The sequence below is a fragment of the Lissotriton vulgaris genome, chromosome 4_1, assembly GCF_964263255.1.
Source record: "Lissotriton vulgaris chromosome 4_1, aLisVul1.2, whole genome shotgun sequence".
NCBI classification, from domain to species: domain Eukaryota; kingdom Metazoa; phylum Chordata; class Amphibia; order Caudata; family Salamandridae; genus Lissotriton; species Lissotriton vulgaris.
In genome coordinates this window covers 527,652,561-527,668,783 of record NC_141691.1, presented here as the reverse complement: position 1 = coordinate 527,668,783, position 16,223 = coordinate 527,652,561, and the positions used below count along the sequence as shown (strand labels likewise).

Here is a 16,223-nt window from a genome sequence, read left to right as displayed (position 1 = left end):
CGTACACGCTACAGAGGGATACTACCCTGCAACTCAGCCTCCCCTCCACCGCTACATATCTACCCTCAGGGTCCACCAATGTTTTAGTGACTTGGAAGGGGACCCCCGCACGTATCCAAATCAGCGTCTCCCTTGCAAAGGCTGAATACGTTGTGTTGAACAACTGCCCCCTCCACCGCCTCTGCAGCGCTATCCCTTCTTGCCTGTTAAGATGTGTCTCTTGCAAGAACGCTATGTGCACCCCCCTACGCTTGAGGTACGCCTGAACCTTGTGCCTACGTGTCATGGTCTGCATACCCCGCACGTTCCAGGTCACACATTTCAAAGCCCCAGTACTAGCCATTCCCCTTCGCACACACAGACAGAACAATAGAAATCATTGACCACGCACGCTTACCGACCACGGACTGTCCCCCCCTCCCTCTCCAAACAGAAAAATTCCCCCCCCCATCTAGAAACAACATCCAGAGCAACCCCAACTACTCTCGATTCCCACCCCCCCAGGACAGGCCCCCCCACAATTGGAAGTACCCCCATCCAAACTGTCACGCCCAACCACCCCTCAAAGAAAGGCACTAGTGTTCGCAGTCTCCACTGCGATGACCGTAAGGGCCAGTAGGGCGCGGATCGATGCGAAAGGTTCGTGAAAGCCAATCAATCCCGCACATTCCGCCCCACAATCCCCACATTACAGCATCTCGAAACCCCAAATAACAGTGTTCCGCACCCACGGGCTCAGCGCCCCAGTGTCTAACCAGCAGGTCGCTCCTTCTGTCCAGCGTATCACGCCTCAAGGATCTCCTCCGAAGTTTGAGGCGTCACTATAGGGCCCTTGGCTCCACCAAATTCCGAGAGACCCGTCTCCGACCCCGTGCCTAGTTCCTCCGACTCTGTGCCCTTCCCGGACTGGCTCCTGGTTGCGCTAGATAAGTTCACCACTGCCTGCAGGGCCGCCTGCCTCTCCGTCTCCGTTTGTGATATTGAAGGTCTGCCAGTCCTCCGACGATTCCTCCGGATCCGTTGGGATTTCCTGATCGGCTGTGCCACTCTAGCCTCCTCCGCCCTGGCCTTGGCGCCATCCGTCCCCGCTTTGTAAGTGTCCCACCAGGCCCAGGCGTCCGCCGAGGTTGTAAAGAAGAGTGCCTTTTCATCCACCACCACTCTCAACTTCGCTGGGAAGAGCAGGGAATATTTAATGCCCTCATCACGGAGCTCCCGCTTAAGGGACAGGAAATTGGCCCTGAGCTTCTGAGTCTCAAACGTGTAATCTGGGAACATGGTGACCCTGTTGTTATCCACCTGAAAAGGTCCTGCTTCCCTCGCCCTCTGCAACAGCCAGTCTCTGTCTCTGTAGTGGAGCAACTTGAACACCACCGGGCGAGGTGGGAGGCCCGGGGCCGGCGGCCTGGCTGGCACCCTATGGGCCCGTTCGAGGGAGAAGAAAGGGGACAATCCCTCCGGTGCCACCTCAGTCCGTAACCAGTTGTCGAGATAGCCCACCATATCGTCGCCTTCAATTTTTTCCGGCAGGCCTACGAGGCGCACGTTATTGCGTCTATTTCGGTTTTCCGCATCCTCAGCCCTCCGCTCCAGCACCTTCAACCGATCCATCACATCCGCCATCTGTGCTTTTACCGCTGCATGGTCCGGGGCCAACTCTTGAACTGTGATTTCCACAGACTTCACTCTGTCCTTGAGTTTATCGTGATCTGCCTTCAGGAGGCCCAGGCCCGTCGCCACCTGAGCTATGTCCTGCTGCAGGGCGTCCTTTGTGGTGGAGATGGCCTCCAATATACGGTCTTGCATACGTTGAAGAGCAGACTGGTCCCGATCCGCTCCTTCTGCAGCCTCAGTGTCGGTCGCACCATCCCCCTTCCCTTTCGTCTTCCCCATCTGGGCTGTAGACGGCCTCCGGTGCCACCTCTTCACCCTCTCTCCACTCTGCAGGGCGTCGCATATAGGAAAGTCCCCGTTCAGTAGTAGCAGATAGGCCCTCTGTGTTCCGTACCTTAAGCTCCGCTCCAAACACTCAGGCCAAAGCCGCCTCCTGGGGCTGGGGTCCCCGATGAGCCGTCGAGCCGTCCGGCGCCAGTTGTGCTCAAAGGGCCGGGGCCAACGTCACAGGGCTGTCGCCATGTTGTCGCCTCCACCGCTCACACTTCCAAAGGCTCGACTCCCAGCCACTCGCGTTAGTGCGAGAAAGGTCCGCTCGAGACCCCCGAAGTAGTCGAGGAGTACCCGCCAACTCCCTCAACACCAATAGCAGTAGTCCAGTAAGGGAGTCCGGTCTCGTGTCCCAGTCGTTCCTTTGTCTCAGGCCACAGCCGCCATCTTGGCTCGATGCCTTCACGCCTGATACGAACTTTCAAATCCAAAATTCTGGGCCGGGAACAGCCTTGGGTCGACCGCTGTAGGCGCCGCACCCTCCGTGATGTCTTTAGAGACCGGATTTTATCCGTTTTGCTGGGGTCCGATCAGGTATTCAGGATAATTTTCAGGATCGGGCGCGGAGCTCCGGGCTCACGCTGCCTACCTCCTCGGCATCCAAGCCACGCCCCCCCATGCTGTTCCATTTCATGCCACAAAATTCAACAGCACACCATATAATAAAATTCCACAACATACCACTCCACAACACAAAATCCTATTCCACATTATTACACGCCATAACACACAATCCCACTCCACACAACTCCAGTACACTCAATACCATATAACTACTACTCACATAATTCCACTACACAAAGCCACTCCACACCACACAATTCCACAACTAACAATTCCAATCCAACACACATAATTCCACTACACACCACATACATACACTACATAACACAGGGACATTGTCATTTACAACGCCAATAGCTCTAACTCAAATTAGAGACCTATAGCATTTCCAATGCTTGTTACTATTGTATCACCTCCGAAAAGCACTTGCTCTCAGTACTCAGCACAGCTCTATGCCCCCACTAAAAATCAAGTACAGTGCAAACGTGGCCTGGTTATTGTCAATTTGTTTAGATGTTCTGTCAGTGGTGGCAGGCACAAGGTTTATTTCCTAACCCTGAACACATCTTTTAATTCGGCTAAATGTGTCTGTTCGTTTGATTTTCAGAAGGTTTATGCTGCCTGTGGTAGATTTCTTGTGCAGAATTGCAATTTTTACAAGTTCGGGAAAGCTAGCTGTTTAAATCTCCCTCCGGATGTCATCTGCGCGGCGCATCTACGTGTTCGCAATAGTTTTCTTGCGCGGTGCGTGATCGCGGGCCCTTATGACGTATTCGCGTTCAGCAACTCTCGCAGTGCAAGATGGCGGGCCGCTATGACGTACTCGCGGTCGAAAAGTCTCGTTTGATCACGCATCCAGATCCAAAATGGCGCAGTGCTTGCAAACCGGGAGGAAAAACAACTCAGCGAACTCAGAATCAAGGTAAGCCAACGCCGCGCGTGCGAGATTGCATTTTTGAAGCGCGACCAAGCAAAAAAATCCACCAGCTTGCGAACTGCAAATTTTTTGAGAAGTTTGCGTGATTCGCGGACCGCGAAATTGGCAAAAATTTGCAAATTCCGTGAGCGGAACGGATTTTCAGCCCACACTTAATCTTGAGAACGCAATAAATGTCCATAACGTTTTAAAAACAGGAGATGGTATAGTCACAAAGTCTATATAAGTAGCAATGTCATTGATAAAGTACGAGAGCAATAAGTCCCTTTTCTTTAGGCTTCTTTTCTACTTGTGGCATACATTGTGTAAGTCTTATGTTTGAGTATTCTCTCTGTTTAAACATTGAATCAGAGCATGGCAACAAGTAGGAGTTCCCAGATAGGTCGAATTGGAAGAAACAATTTTGCATTGTTTTAATTAGATTTTCATGATAGAGGAAATCTTTCTATATTATAAAAGTGTATTCTGCTTCACAACACTTGCATACCTTTCACCTACTCTAAGACACCGCTCACCCACCATTTTGTCTGCACAGTCATCCTGACATTGCGCTGGCAGTCACATACTGCTCACCCACCCCTCACTCAGTGCTGGCTTTACACACACACACACACACACACACACACCATTGACATACCTCTCACACAACACTACATTCTTTTCACCCACACCTCTCACCCTGATCTCAAACTGCTCATCCTGCACTTATACTATTGACATACCGCTCACCCTATATTGGCACTCCTCTTAACTTGCACAGGATAGGAATATCTTGCCCTGTACACTCACACAATTCTCAGTCTGCACTGAACACTACTTTTCATAGGTCCTACCCACTGTGGCAGACCCAGCTTTAGCGAGAGGAACACCTGGCATGTACGAAGTATAACAGGCTGTTGATATTGATTATGGGTTATCAGTCTTGAGCTCCCAAAAACCTGAATCACATCCACAGGAGAAAGAATACCATATCACCCAACAGCTACAAAATGGATGACAAAGCAAACAGTGAGAAATACAAATTTGAGTTGTGGGTGTTTTGAAGCAGTGCCCCCCCGCTCCCTAAAATCCTGAAACTGCCTGCGCCAACTTTATATGAATTTAAAAACACAAGAGAGGGGACCTCCTAACTGAGTGGGCGAGCTGAGGGTCGAGCGGGTAAAATTATCAAAGTAAAGAAATACATAATACAGCCTAACTGGATACTCAGACACGGCGATAGGTCCCCTAGGATAGTGCGCCTCCTGCAGATTGTGGGCAACTAGGAAGTCTCAGAGGTCAACGGCAAGAGGACCAGTTTCGGTGCACTCTTCGTTCCCATCTGTCAGTTTAGCTCCAGAACAACAGCAAGAACCACAGTTCATGATTTTATTACACTAGCCCGGCAGCTGCTGGGACACCCAGCAGCAGTGGGCAAACTCATGTCCATCCGGTAGCTGAAGATAATGGTGACAAGCTGCTGTTTCATGCATTACCAACTGTGACAAGCACAACCACTGCCTGGAGAGACAGGGCGTGGTCACCACGGGCTTGGCTTGGGGCAGACCACTCTGTCTCACAATGCTGGGCCCTTCCTACGCAGGCTCAAAGAAAAGATGCAAATGCAAACTGCCATCAGTCATAAAGAATGACAGGTCCCAACTACAAATGGATGTCCTGTGAGCTGATTCAAAATGTGGGTGACAAAATGTTAATGGCAGAAGGGACACCCGTCTATCTGCCTCCCTACATGTGCTATCCTTTCTTCTGATTCAAAATGTAAATCTGAACTTCTGCAAGTTCAAGTCTTTGACATCTGTGTCAAGTATTTACTGGGACTACAACACAACTTGTTAGTAGATGTTTTGGAGCGGAACTCATTTCTACACAAGAGCCCTCGTGCCCACCCATTTGCATCCATGTGAGTTCTCAGAGGCCACCAGCTTGGTGGGTAGCAACTCGTAACAACAACTCTAAAATAAAATAAAATAAATCACACTTCATTTAAGCAAGAATGAATGGGACTAACCCAATGCCTCGCTTGGGTGTCATTTTTATCTTCTTTGCATATTCCCTGGTAGACAGCTAAAGCAGTCTTTTTAATCCATGCCATAATAAATCCTAATGACAAGAAAGTCTGAGGTTCTTTAGGAATCTTTGGAAGTCTTAAAGGGTAGATCTTGAGCATTTTCAGGGGGTAGGGGACACAGGTTCCCTAGAAGTATAATAAGCACTGGCAAATGCATTAGGTTTCGCCTATGGGAATAGTAATATGTTAAAAGGTGTGGGAGCAGTGTATGAGTGCAGGGAGAATTGTGTGAGTGCTCTCTGTTCTGGGTGAGTGGTGCCTGAATTAAGGTTGTTAGGCGTCTGAGTGCGAGGTGAAAGTGCCTCAATGCATGGTGATTGATGTGTGTTCAGAGCAGAATAAGAATTGTGTGAGTGTACAGAGTGAAAGATATTGCCCTGTACAAGGAAAGAGGTGTGCGAGTATAGGGTGAGCGGTATGTCAATAGTATAAGTGCAGGATGAGCGGTTTGCGTTCAGGGTGAGAGGTGTGAGTGGAGGGTGAGAGGAATGTGAGTGCTGGGTGAGAGGTATTTTAATGGTTTGTGAGTGCAGAGGCAGCACTGTGTGAGTGGTGGGTGAGCAGTATCTGACTGATAACGCAATATCAGGGTGAGTGGGCAGAGTAAATGGTGGGTCAGTGTACAGGGAGAGAGGTGTCTAAAAGTAGGAGAAAGGAATGTAAGTGTTGTAAAGACATGTCAGCAGCGCAACCAAAAAACGTTATAGTATATAATCTATATGATTAATAATAAGCTCTTTGTTGTTGTCGCACTGCACAGAGACATAGGTTATGTCATCACAGACTCACATTGGGTCCAAAACAAAGACCCAGTGTCCTCTTGGTACACAGTGAAACGGTAAAGGAAAAATGGTATACACTTGCGCTTTGCTGCACTTATTATTCTAACTGTGCCACTAAAGCAGTATTCTACTTTATTGCACAGAACAAAGGAAGTCACAATGACGACTGCCGCCTCTATGTGACTGCACTAGCAGAGCGTGCTAATCTCAAAAGCGATCTGCGTAATAAGTTCGAAAACAAGTGCAATGAAGTAACAGCTGGTTGGTGAGGCCTGTACAAGTCACACAAAACCGACCAATATGGCAGAGGTAAGCAAAAGTGGGTCAATGCAGCACCTAAAACACTGGGGTGGCAACTTAAACTTTACTAACTTCCCATGGTCAAACTATATTGGGGAGTGGTCACACTCCATCTCTTTCATAGAGAATACAAATATCGTATTTTGCCCTTCCTGTATGAGTTAATTGGGCGAACCCACACCTAATAAGGCTGCAAATAAAATGCACATTTGCTTTCCAGCATTTAAGTATTAGTCCTCTTCGGGGTTTTCAACAGAAAATAAAATACTGCAGAAACCTCAGATCTTGTGGTACCGTAGGCTACAGATGAGTACCACCCGTGCATCAAGGCTCTGCTGCTGCTCATGCGCACTCTGGCTTGCACCTGGTTCAACCAGTAGGCCCGTAAAAAGCGCTACCTGAAACAGCACGAGCGGTGCATGTCACACGAGGAGAAGTGCGCAGCCAAAGAAGAGTTTCTTACTCAGAGAGCCGAACAGAAGCAGGCATGGGCCATCCAGCTGCTGGCCAAGCTAAGCTGTGGCCTGAGCCCGCAGAGCTGCCAGGACTTGGTGCTGACCATAAGTGGTCGTAAGCCACCCTGCTGCCTCCTCTCTAAACCTGACTAGTGCAGTAAGATGCGCTGCATAGACTGCCAGCCCCAGGGCGATGAGGAGTGGGGGTAATGATTACAGAAAAACAAGGGGGGGGATAAAAAAACAACACACAAGGGAGATGAGGGTTGGGGAAAAACAGACAGTGCACAAGGAGGGTGGGGGTGAGGAACTGCAGACACAAGCACCAAAAGTGGAACCAGCAACGAGAAATACAAACAAGATAAGGACATGATTTACAGTCATCAGCATAGCGCCTTAGGAAAGCCAAAAAAGTTCTGTGGATGAAAACAGTACTTGGGCCTTGTCATGTCATGTCATGTCAAAGGTTTTTGTATAGCGCAACTTATCACCGTAAGGTCTCAAGGCGCTTGCAGCACAAAAACGGTTGACCACAAGTGAGGCTAGATACAGTATGGTAGAACTACTTGGGAAAGAGCCAGGTTTTTAGGGTTTTACGGAAAAGTTTGTGTTCAGTGATGGATAAGAGGTGGGGGGGCAGTTTGTTCCTGAGCATAGGGGCAAGGTAGGAAAAAGAACGGTGACCGTATCTGGAGGTCCGGACACACGGTTGGGTCAAGAATGATTTGTTGCTGGACCTTAAGGATCTTTTGGGGACATACCAATTAATTTTTTTGGGAGGTATTTGGGCCCGTTGTTGTACAAAGAGTTATGCGTTATGCTCAAGATCCTAAAGTGGCTTCTCTGACAAATGGGGAGCCAATGGAGCTTTTTCAGACAGGGTGCTGATGCTGTTCTAGGAGGCAAGTCCAGGACTAATCTGGCCGCTGCATTCTGGAGGGTCTGCAGTTTTGCCAGCAGGTCCTCATTAAGTGCAGCGTACAGGGCATTGCCATAATCAAGATGGCTGACGATCAGGCCCTGTACCAAAGGTTTCCTGGTTTCTATAGGAAGCCACCTGAAGATCTTCCGGAGACTGCGCTTTATTCCATAGCAAGTCCCTGTCACTTTGGTGATGTGATTTTTCATGGACAAGGCACAGTCTATTGTTATTCCTAAGTTACGTACTGCAGATTTAGGGGAGGGACATACTCCCAGTTCCAATGGCCAACACTCTTGTGTCCAGCATTTCTCTGCTTTACCTAACAAAATAATTTCGGTTTTATTAACCTTCAATTGGAGTTTGTTGTTCCTCATCCAACTGCTTATCTCAACCATGCAGTTTTTAAAACGGGAACGGGTGCCGATGTGATCTGCACCACAAGTGATGAGCAGCTGGGTGTCATCGGCGTACGATACGGTTTCAAAGCCGTATGAGTTAATGATTTTCGCCAATGGGATTAAGTACAGATTAAATAATAGAGGGTTTAAGATTGACCCCTGTGGTACCCCCACCGTTAAAGGGCGACTACTGGAGACCAGAGTGTCGACTCGAATGGTGGTGAGGCGGTCAGTAAGATAGTTTTCAATCCAACCAAGGGCCCTTCCTCTGATACCTATCTCCCACAGACGATGTTCCAAAATGCTGTGGGAGATGGTATCAAATGCCGCGGATAGGTCCAGGAGGATGAGGATAGCTGATTCGCCTCTATCCACCGAGAGCCTGATGATATCCACAATCTCGATGACCGCTGTCTCCGTGCTATGGGCAGCACGGAAACCGGATTGGGAAGGATCCAGGACCCCATGTGACTCTGTAAAAGCAGTAAGCCGTTTGTTTACTAGATGTTCCAACACTTTCCCAAAAAAGGGTAGCAAAGAAATAGGCCGGTAATGAGATGGTAGTGTTGGGTCATCTGATAAGAGCAAACACACACGGAAGAGCAGGAAATAGAATGCTGCAGCCAAAGGAAACAGAGGAAAAGTAAGTAGCAAGCACAGGAACCACTGAAAAGCAAGGGTGTGTAATGTAAGCCCCTTTTAAGATATATATTAACAATAGATTTCACAAGCACAGTGCACAAACTGGGCAGGCGAAATCTAAAAAGGGAGATTACATAAAATAAGTCTACCTGCTTGACTTCCTTTCCAGGCTTCTTTTAATGTCCGCAAATATTATAGTAATATACAGAAGAAAGGATTTCAAGAGAAAATACAGAATGAGAAGGTACAGGATAAACAAGCATTGTTAAATGCAATAGCGTTCGCCTATGGGATTAATAATATGTTTTCTGGTGTAAGTTTTAGCTTGGTGAGCAGTTGTGCAATATAAGCCTTCTTGACCAGTAGAGTTATCAAGGAAACCATGTAAACACAGACAAGTACCTCCTACTTCTTGCCTCTATGACCCAGTGCTTAAGTGGCAGACGGAGCTCTGGGTCGAAGGTTACTGTTGGCGGAGCTAGCAGAGATTCCGCTAAAAGTAACTAAGAAGTTCCTGTACCCCTACATAACCTCTATGTATCTTAATAGCTGAGAGAGCACTGGTTTTAAAAGGGTCAGCAAACCCAGGGCAGTTAGGAAGTTTTAGCCATGCTCCCCTCGTACCACAGATATAACATGTTAACATAGCAGTGCACAAGCAGCGGGTTTTGCTCTTGGGTTATTGGGTACCTGGAGAGGTTTCTTCTCCAGTTAATGACTGAGGAACACAGGGTGCAACTACTCACTCAAAATGTTGTCCATTGATACATCCTTCCCCAACTGCTGACAGGCCATTCACCCCACCTCACTCCATCCTCACCCACACTACAGAAAAGCAATCTTACCTCTATCACCTAAAGCATAGCAGCAATCCTATCACCTAATCACTAAAACAGCCTGGTAACAGTACATTACATATCAGATCTCCACAACACGTGCTTATTTTGAAGAAAGTTATTATATTTGGTTGAAGCAATGGTTTGGGGGACTGCCTCAGAGACTCACCAAACACTAGTAGTGAATAGCAGTTTAATAAAAAGAAAAGAAAGTGATATGAATCGGTCAGCGTTGACCGTGTCATAGATTTTTTTAAGCCATGTTACACAGCAGCCCGCTGCTGTGCAATATGTTACAAAAAGCAGCTGGGGAGCAACATAAGGGAGGCAAAGGGAGGAGGGAGGGAGCAGCAACAATGGGACATGGGAAAAGCAACACAAAGGAGGTACAGGTGTGGGGAGGCAGCAACAGATGGGCCAGCAACACTAGAAGGGAGGGGAAAGAAAAAATAGTATGAGAATCACAGTGGGAACAGCGGACAAGCACTAATTGGGCTGATTCAATCTGTGCTTTGTCCATGCTGCACAGAAAGGAACGTAAGTGATGCTTGCCCTGTGCTGGCCACATAGGAGGCAGCAAAGACTACTAGTGACTTTGAAGCTAACAAATGATAAACAGTGTGCGAGCTCCAAGCCCTTTATTGCAAACAATACGTCTCACAAGAGCGCATGCATGCAAAACACATGCTGTTGCAGGGTTAATTTTTTTAATTCTTTTTATTAAAGGGTAGTGAAGGGTTCAGGGGGTTTCGTGTTGTTTTGGTTTCTTTAGTCATTTATAGCATATACAAGGCTTCCTTGCAGTGGCACAAGCCCATGCTAGTACTGATGGACTTAGTTTGTTTTTCCGAGTCCTGGTTTTAGCTATGTTAAAGGATACAATGGCTACATCTGCATGTATATTTGTCGTATATGCTGTACAATTTTTCAATAAATAGATTTAATACTAAATATATACACATGCATACAACTTGGTTGAGTTAATAACAAGACTACATCTTGGGAAGGGTTATACCCTCATAATTATCACAAGAATAATCGTAAGGTTGGATTAGTCTTTCTACCTAAAAGCAGGGGAGTGAACTATAGCAAGCTCAATATCATTCATTGCAGAGCAGGTGTGTCGATGCTGTCGCACGGTTGACCTAAAAATGGGAAGAGGATAATGCAGAAAATGGAGAGGAGACGACTACAAAAGACTTAAAAGTAGACAGCAGTAAAGAGCAGAAGAGGGCATCAGAGTAGGATCCAGGAGCGAGATGGAAGTGAAGGAAAGGGGAGGAGAGACCAAAAAAGAGGGAAAGGAGAGGCTAAAGATAGAGGAGAGTTCAAGAAAAAGAGTAAAATACAATTAAGGACAGGGAAAATAGGGCATGAAAGAGAGAACAGAGTAAAAGCGAAGTAGAATGGGGTACAGAAAGAGGAGAAGTGTAAGAAAGGGAGTGAGAGATTAGAGATGATATGTGAAATGGGTGCTTAGGTGAGTAAAATAAGTGAAATGCAAGAGATGGGGTGAGGGAGTCCGGCTGCAAAAATATTATGAGCGAGCGGTTTGAGGGGAGAGAAAAGCGAAGAAGGTGATGGGGGATTGCAGGGTTAGGAGGGGCACATACTGTGTAAAAACAGTGTGAATGGCCCTGCCAATGAAACAGTGCTGGTGACTGCATGGCAGACCTTCTTCCTGCTGTTTAAGTTTTGGACCTAGGCTACCTGTCTCCCAAACTTGAATGAGCTTGGGGTCAAAGGTTACCTCCTACCATGTTTGATCGGAGCAAGGGACTTGCTCGGTGAGAGGGCTTAGATACAAATAATAATAAATTAATTAAATATTAAATAATTAAATTAAATAAATTAAGGCCAGCCGAAGCCTGGCAGAATGTGCATAACTATGTAAATAATAACTATGTGTCTTCACGATCTGTTAGCATATTGAAAGGGTAACATGCTAAATGTCTCATCTAGTGCCCCCAATGGGGAAATTAATTGTGCATTAAGTTACTTTCCATAACTGAATATAGCCATAAAGTGTTGGTGACAAACCCATGAAGTTATCAAACACATCCGTTAAATAGTGAAGGTAAAAGCTATTACGTTATCCAACATAAAGTGCATGTTGACTCGTCAAACAATGGAATAAATGATATGCACATGCAGTGTTAGTGGAATGGATTCAGCTGTGGAGAAGTCCTTATGAACGAGCATCAGTGAGACTCTTGGTTTTCAAGTGAACATTTACAGTAAGAGATAAACCACTGAAATGTAGCCGCTCACTCCCCTTGGTTGAACCCTGAGCCTTTGCAGAGCCCTTCAACCAGGGCAATGGTTAGAAGACAAATAACAGCTATAGAAGAATGATGCATATCTGGCCAAGACTGGAACACAGATAGAGATGAATTTAGAGACTGAACCTTTGCCCTCTCTTCCAGCAGAAATGCTCAAGTACTACAAAGGAGAGAGATACTTGGCAAGGGAGAAAAAAGTCTGGAGAACGACCCTCCAAACCCCTGCCTATTGCAATGCCTCCCCATTATATAAACACCTGATACAGGCATATAGAGGCTCAGTAATAGTTACAGCACCATCAGTAGCCTGGTTGTTGAATATGGGAAAATGACATACGCTACAAGTTTAATTTGAACTTCCTGTCTTTACTTAACTGAGGGTATAAGTTACAACCTGATTGAGAAACATGCATGCAGCCAGTTCATTCTGGGTGTTGGAACTCTCACCTAATGTTATTCAATGGATGGTTAAGTACTAGAACTATGGCTTAGTTTGGGGAACAGGCGGGGTTGTTTTCAACTACAGTAATTGATTGCACTGTAGAAATTCAGGCTTAGATCAATGTTTTCGCAATGATTCATCATTGATTTATCTTAAACACCAGCATTAAAGAAGTATTCTAGGTAAATAACCACATTCACTTTAGATACCTCTCTAAATGTAAATGTTAGTGCATTCGTGTACATACAATTATCAAAAATAAAGTTGAAATGCCAAAGTGCCTTGTAGACCTGTGTCTTAGTGATTTCAGAGTGACTCTATGCGTGTGCTAAAATTCAAAACCTTTCAGGGTCAAAAGAGTAACGGGCACAATATTCTTAACCCCTTCCATGCTCATGACGAGCTCAGCTCGTCATGATGCACGGTTGAGCTGTGCTGATGACGAGCTGAGCTTGTCATGAAATGATGTAAATGACGATAAGTCAGCATAGGAGGGGAAAACACCTAGCAGCCAAGGTGTTAATAAATAACTCACTGTGTTTACAATTTTATGAGCATTATCAAACAGTTTCCATTGGGCATCTAAATCAGCCGCCATGTTGGAAATGTTAAACAGGAGTGTTGGTGTCATTACCATGCGTGATTACGTAGGTGTCATAAGCATGAAAATAGGGCTAAAACCTTATCTTAACAATAGGCACCATTTTAGAAAGGTGACGGCTGAATGTATGTTTACAGAAAATGACAAATGTGGGACACCCTGAGTGGCCAGGGTATAACAATATACCTGCAGTGTGCATTCATGTGATTCACCCTCTTAGAACCATGTTTCCTGTATTGATGATATGAATATCTATTAAGAATGCATGAAACAGAAAATTAAATGCTAAATACGTGCTTTGGTAGCATGAGTATGTATGTTTACGCAGGTGTCGTAAACATGAGGTAAAACTAAATACCTGGGATCACGCTACACAAATAACATTACCTGTGCAGAGACAATAAAAAACTGTGGGAGGTGCGGCATCTAAGGTCAAGCCGCTGCGCCTCAGAAAGAGATCGGAGGAGGAGGAGGGGACAAGCAGGGGTGCTGACACACTTGCTCAGAAAGTAGTTTGATGCAAACGAAAAAAGTACTTGGGCCATGGGATACTGATAAGAAGACCACACGAAGAACAACAGGAAATGGCATGCTACAATTAATAGAAATTAAGGAAAAGTAAGTGGCAAGCACCCCAACCGATGAAAAGCAAGGGCGGGATGTAAGCCGCTTTTAAGATTTATATTAACAATAGATTTCACAAGCACAGCACAAGCGCTGTGCAGGCAAAACCTAAATAGCAAGAGTTTCTGAGGGAGGAGGAAGGGGGAACATAAAAAGGCAGACAGAAATTTGAAACACTAGTGGAAAAGGTAGAGTGAAAAAGCACACTGTTCCCCAGCCCTGCCTTACCCTTCACCCTGAGGATGAGTGGTGTTATTCAGGTGCGATGCAGTCACTCTGGGCATTGGAGGATTGTTCTCCACATGCAGCAGCGAAAGGGCCCTCCTTCTGACTGCCAGACACATGTGGTACAGCTGCTGCCTCACCTCCTTCTGCCAGTAGGCATAGATGAGTGGATTGAGCAGAGAATTCCCAAGCCCCAGGAGCCAGAGATACCTCTCAAGTACTGCGTAGAGCTTACATGATTTACATGCCAGCTGCACGATACTCACTACAAAGAAGGGTGACCAGAACAGCACAAAGCAACCAATCAATATGGCTACCGTCCGGATGGCTTTCAGATCATGGCTGTTGTGCAAGTTTGTGCAGTGTAGGGCTGGCCCGACTTGCTCAATGTCCCAGATCTGGTGAGCGTGTGAGCGTGCAATTTTTAGGATGTCACAGTAGAAGTAAATGAAAACAAGCAAACCAGGAAGGAAGCCAAGACTGAACACGGTAAGCATGTATGATGGTTCGAAAACACTGAAGAAAGTGCATTTCCCATTGTAGTCATTGTGCTGGAAGTTCTCAATCATCACCGGAAGGAACCCAAAGAAACATGACACGATCCACAGTCCCACCAGAAATGCAGCCACCACTGGGGCGGTCATGAACTGCAGGTAGCGCAGCGGCTGCTTGATGGCGACATAGCGGTCCATAGCCACTAGCACCATGGTCAAGATGGAAGCAGCCGAAGGAGATGTGATGAAGGACATGATCAGGGCGCAGCAATGCTGCGATGTTGAATTCGGTTGGGCCAACTCTAGAGAGGCAATTCCGGTGATGGAGATGCCAATGAAGGAATCTGCCACCGCTAAATTCAATACGAAGCAGAGGCCTAAGGACTCACTTTTGTGAATGAGCAAGATCAAGGTGACAGCCATGACCGAATTTGTGGCAAAGATGAGGCATGAAAAACAGCTGAGGATGACTCCAAAGACAAAGGAATCCATTGCATAGTGTTTCCTGGACGACACGGTATCCAAATGTAAAAGCCAGTGTCTCACAGACGAGCAAATGCAACGCACCGCCAGCACGTGCGGCGGCTGTACTTTCCAAACATGAATCGCAGCATGCTACAAACAAGTCCTGGTGGGAAAACGAGTTCACGTCCCAGCGTGTTGTCGCGGTTCATTGATCACGCTGCGCACGTTCTCCTCTGAAGTATTGTTGGGCCGGTGATGATGACGCAGCACCAGGGGGCTACCAAACAGGTTCAGAAATGGGTCTTATTCCAACTTCCAGAAGACAAAACGAGAAAATACTGCATTGCAGGCAGCAAGGAGTGCACGAGTTTCTGTGGGTTTCTTTTATCAAGGATACGCGCTGGAGAACTGAAGGTTGCAAGCCAGTTCCATGCAAAACGATTAAACAGCTTTGACAGGTCCCGGGACTTAAATGTGAGTGGTTCACTTTCACTTCCACTGATGAATAAACTATAAAGAGGCTTCAAGGTCCGTTGCCTGGCTGTCTTCAAAATACCCAGCTCATCATAGTCTTGAAACGAAGTCCAGAGCGTGTCTGAGGGAGTTCACGTGAACTTCTCTACCCTCGGTGAGGACGCGCGGCGGTGCTACAGCGTCTGTGCGCTGACAGGGCGCGCGCGGCTGACTAGTTCATTTTATTGCCGCTCTCCACGCTGCCTGCGACGCTGGAAATCAAGTCAATGAATAGCCACATCTCATCAAGAGTTTCCTGTCCATCCATTCTCGCTGCTCGTGCTGCACTCGCAGCCGATTGGGCACTTGGCACCTACCCGCTTTCATCCTCAGGTCAACTTTTAAGAAAAAATACCGACCATTTGTTAACGATTTGTTATTCTGGAACATCCACGAGATGACAGAAGGACAAAAAATCTTGTAAACTTGTCAGATTTCTTTTATCACAGGACGGTTACCCTTTCGTTTATTCCAATAATCATTCTGGAACGATGTAGACAGCTCCCAAATACTTTTAACTGATTTCCATATGTGATAAGTGTTTCAGGCAAGAGGGAAAATACGGCGTCACTGCTTTTCGAATATTGTTACTAGCCTGGAATTAACAGTGCCATCCAGGCTATTAAACACATTGTCAGTAGGCAACCTTGGGTCACTGATCAGGTGGCATTTTATTTTTGAATCACAACTAACCTTCTGGGCAGGTACCCTTGCATTTTTGGTAGGGCA

The 16,223-nt window shown here is 46.5% G+C and overlaps 1 protein-coding gene across 1 annotated transcript in view; it reads right to left on the bottom strand.

Moving 5' to 3' along the window:
* GPR119 (G protein-coupled receptor 119) overlaps positions 1-15,646 on the bottom strand; it is a 72,521-nt gene extending 56,875 nt beyond the window's left edge. Inside the window, exon 1 of the mRNA XM_086964678.1 lies at positions 14,026-15,646. Within this exon, the coding sequence (XP_086820804.1) occupies positions 14,026-15,008 (983 nt within the window). The 5' untranslated portion in view covers positions 15,009-15,646. The remainder of the gene's footprint in view (positions 1-14,025) is intronic.
* Between the last annotated feature and the right edge of the window lie 577 nt (positions 15,647-16,223).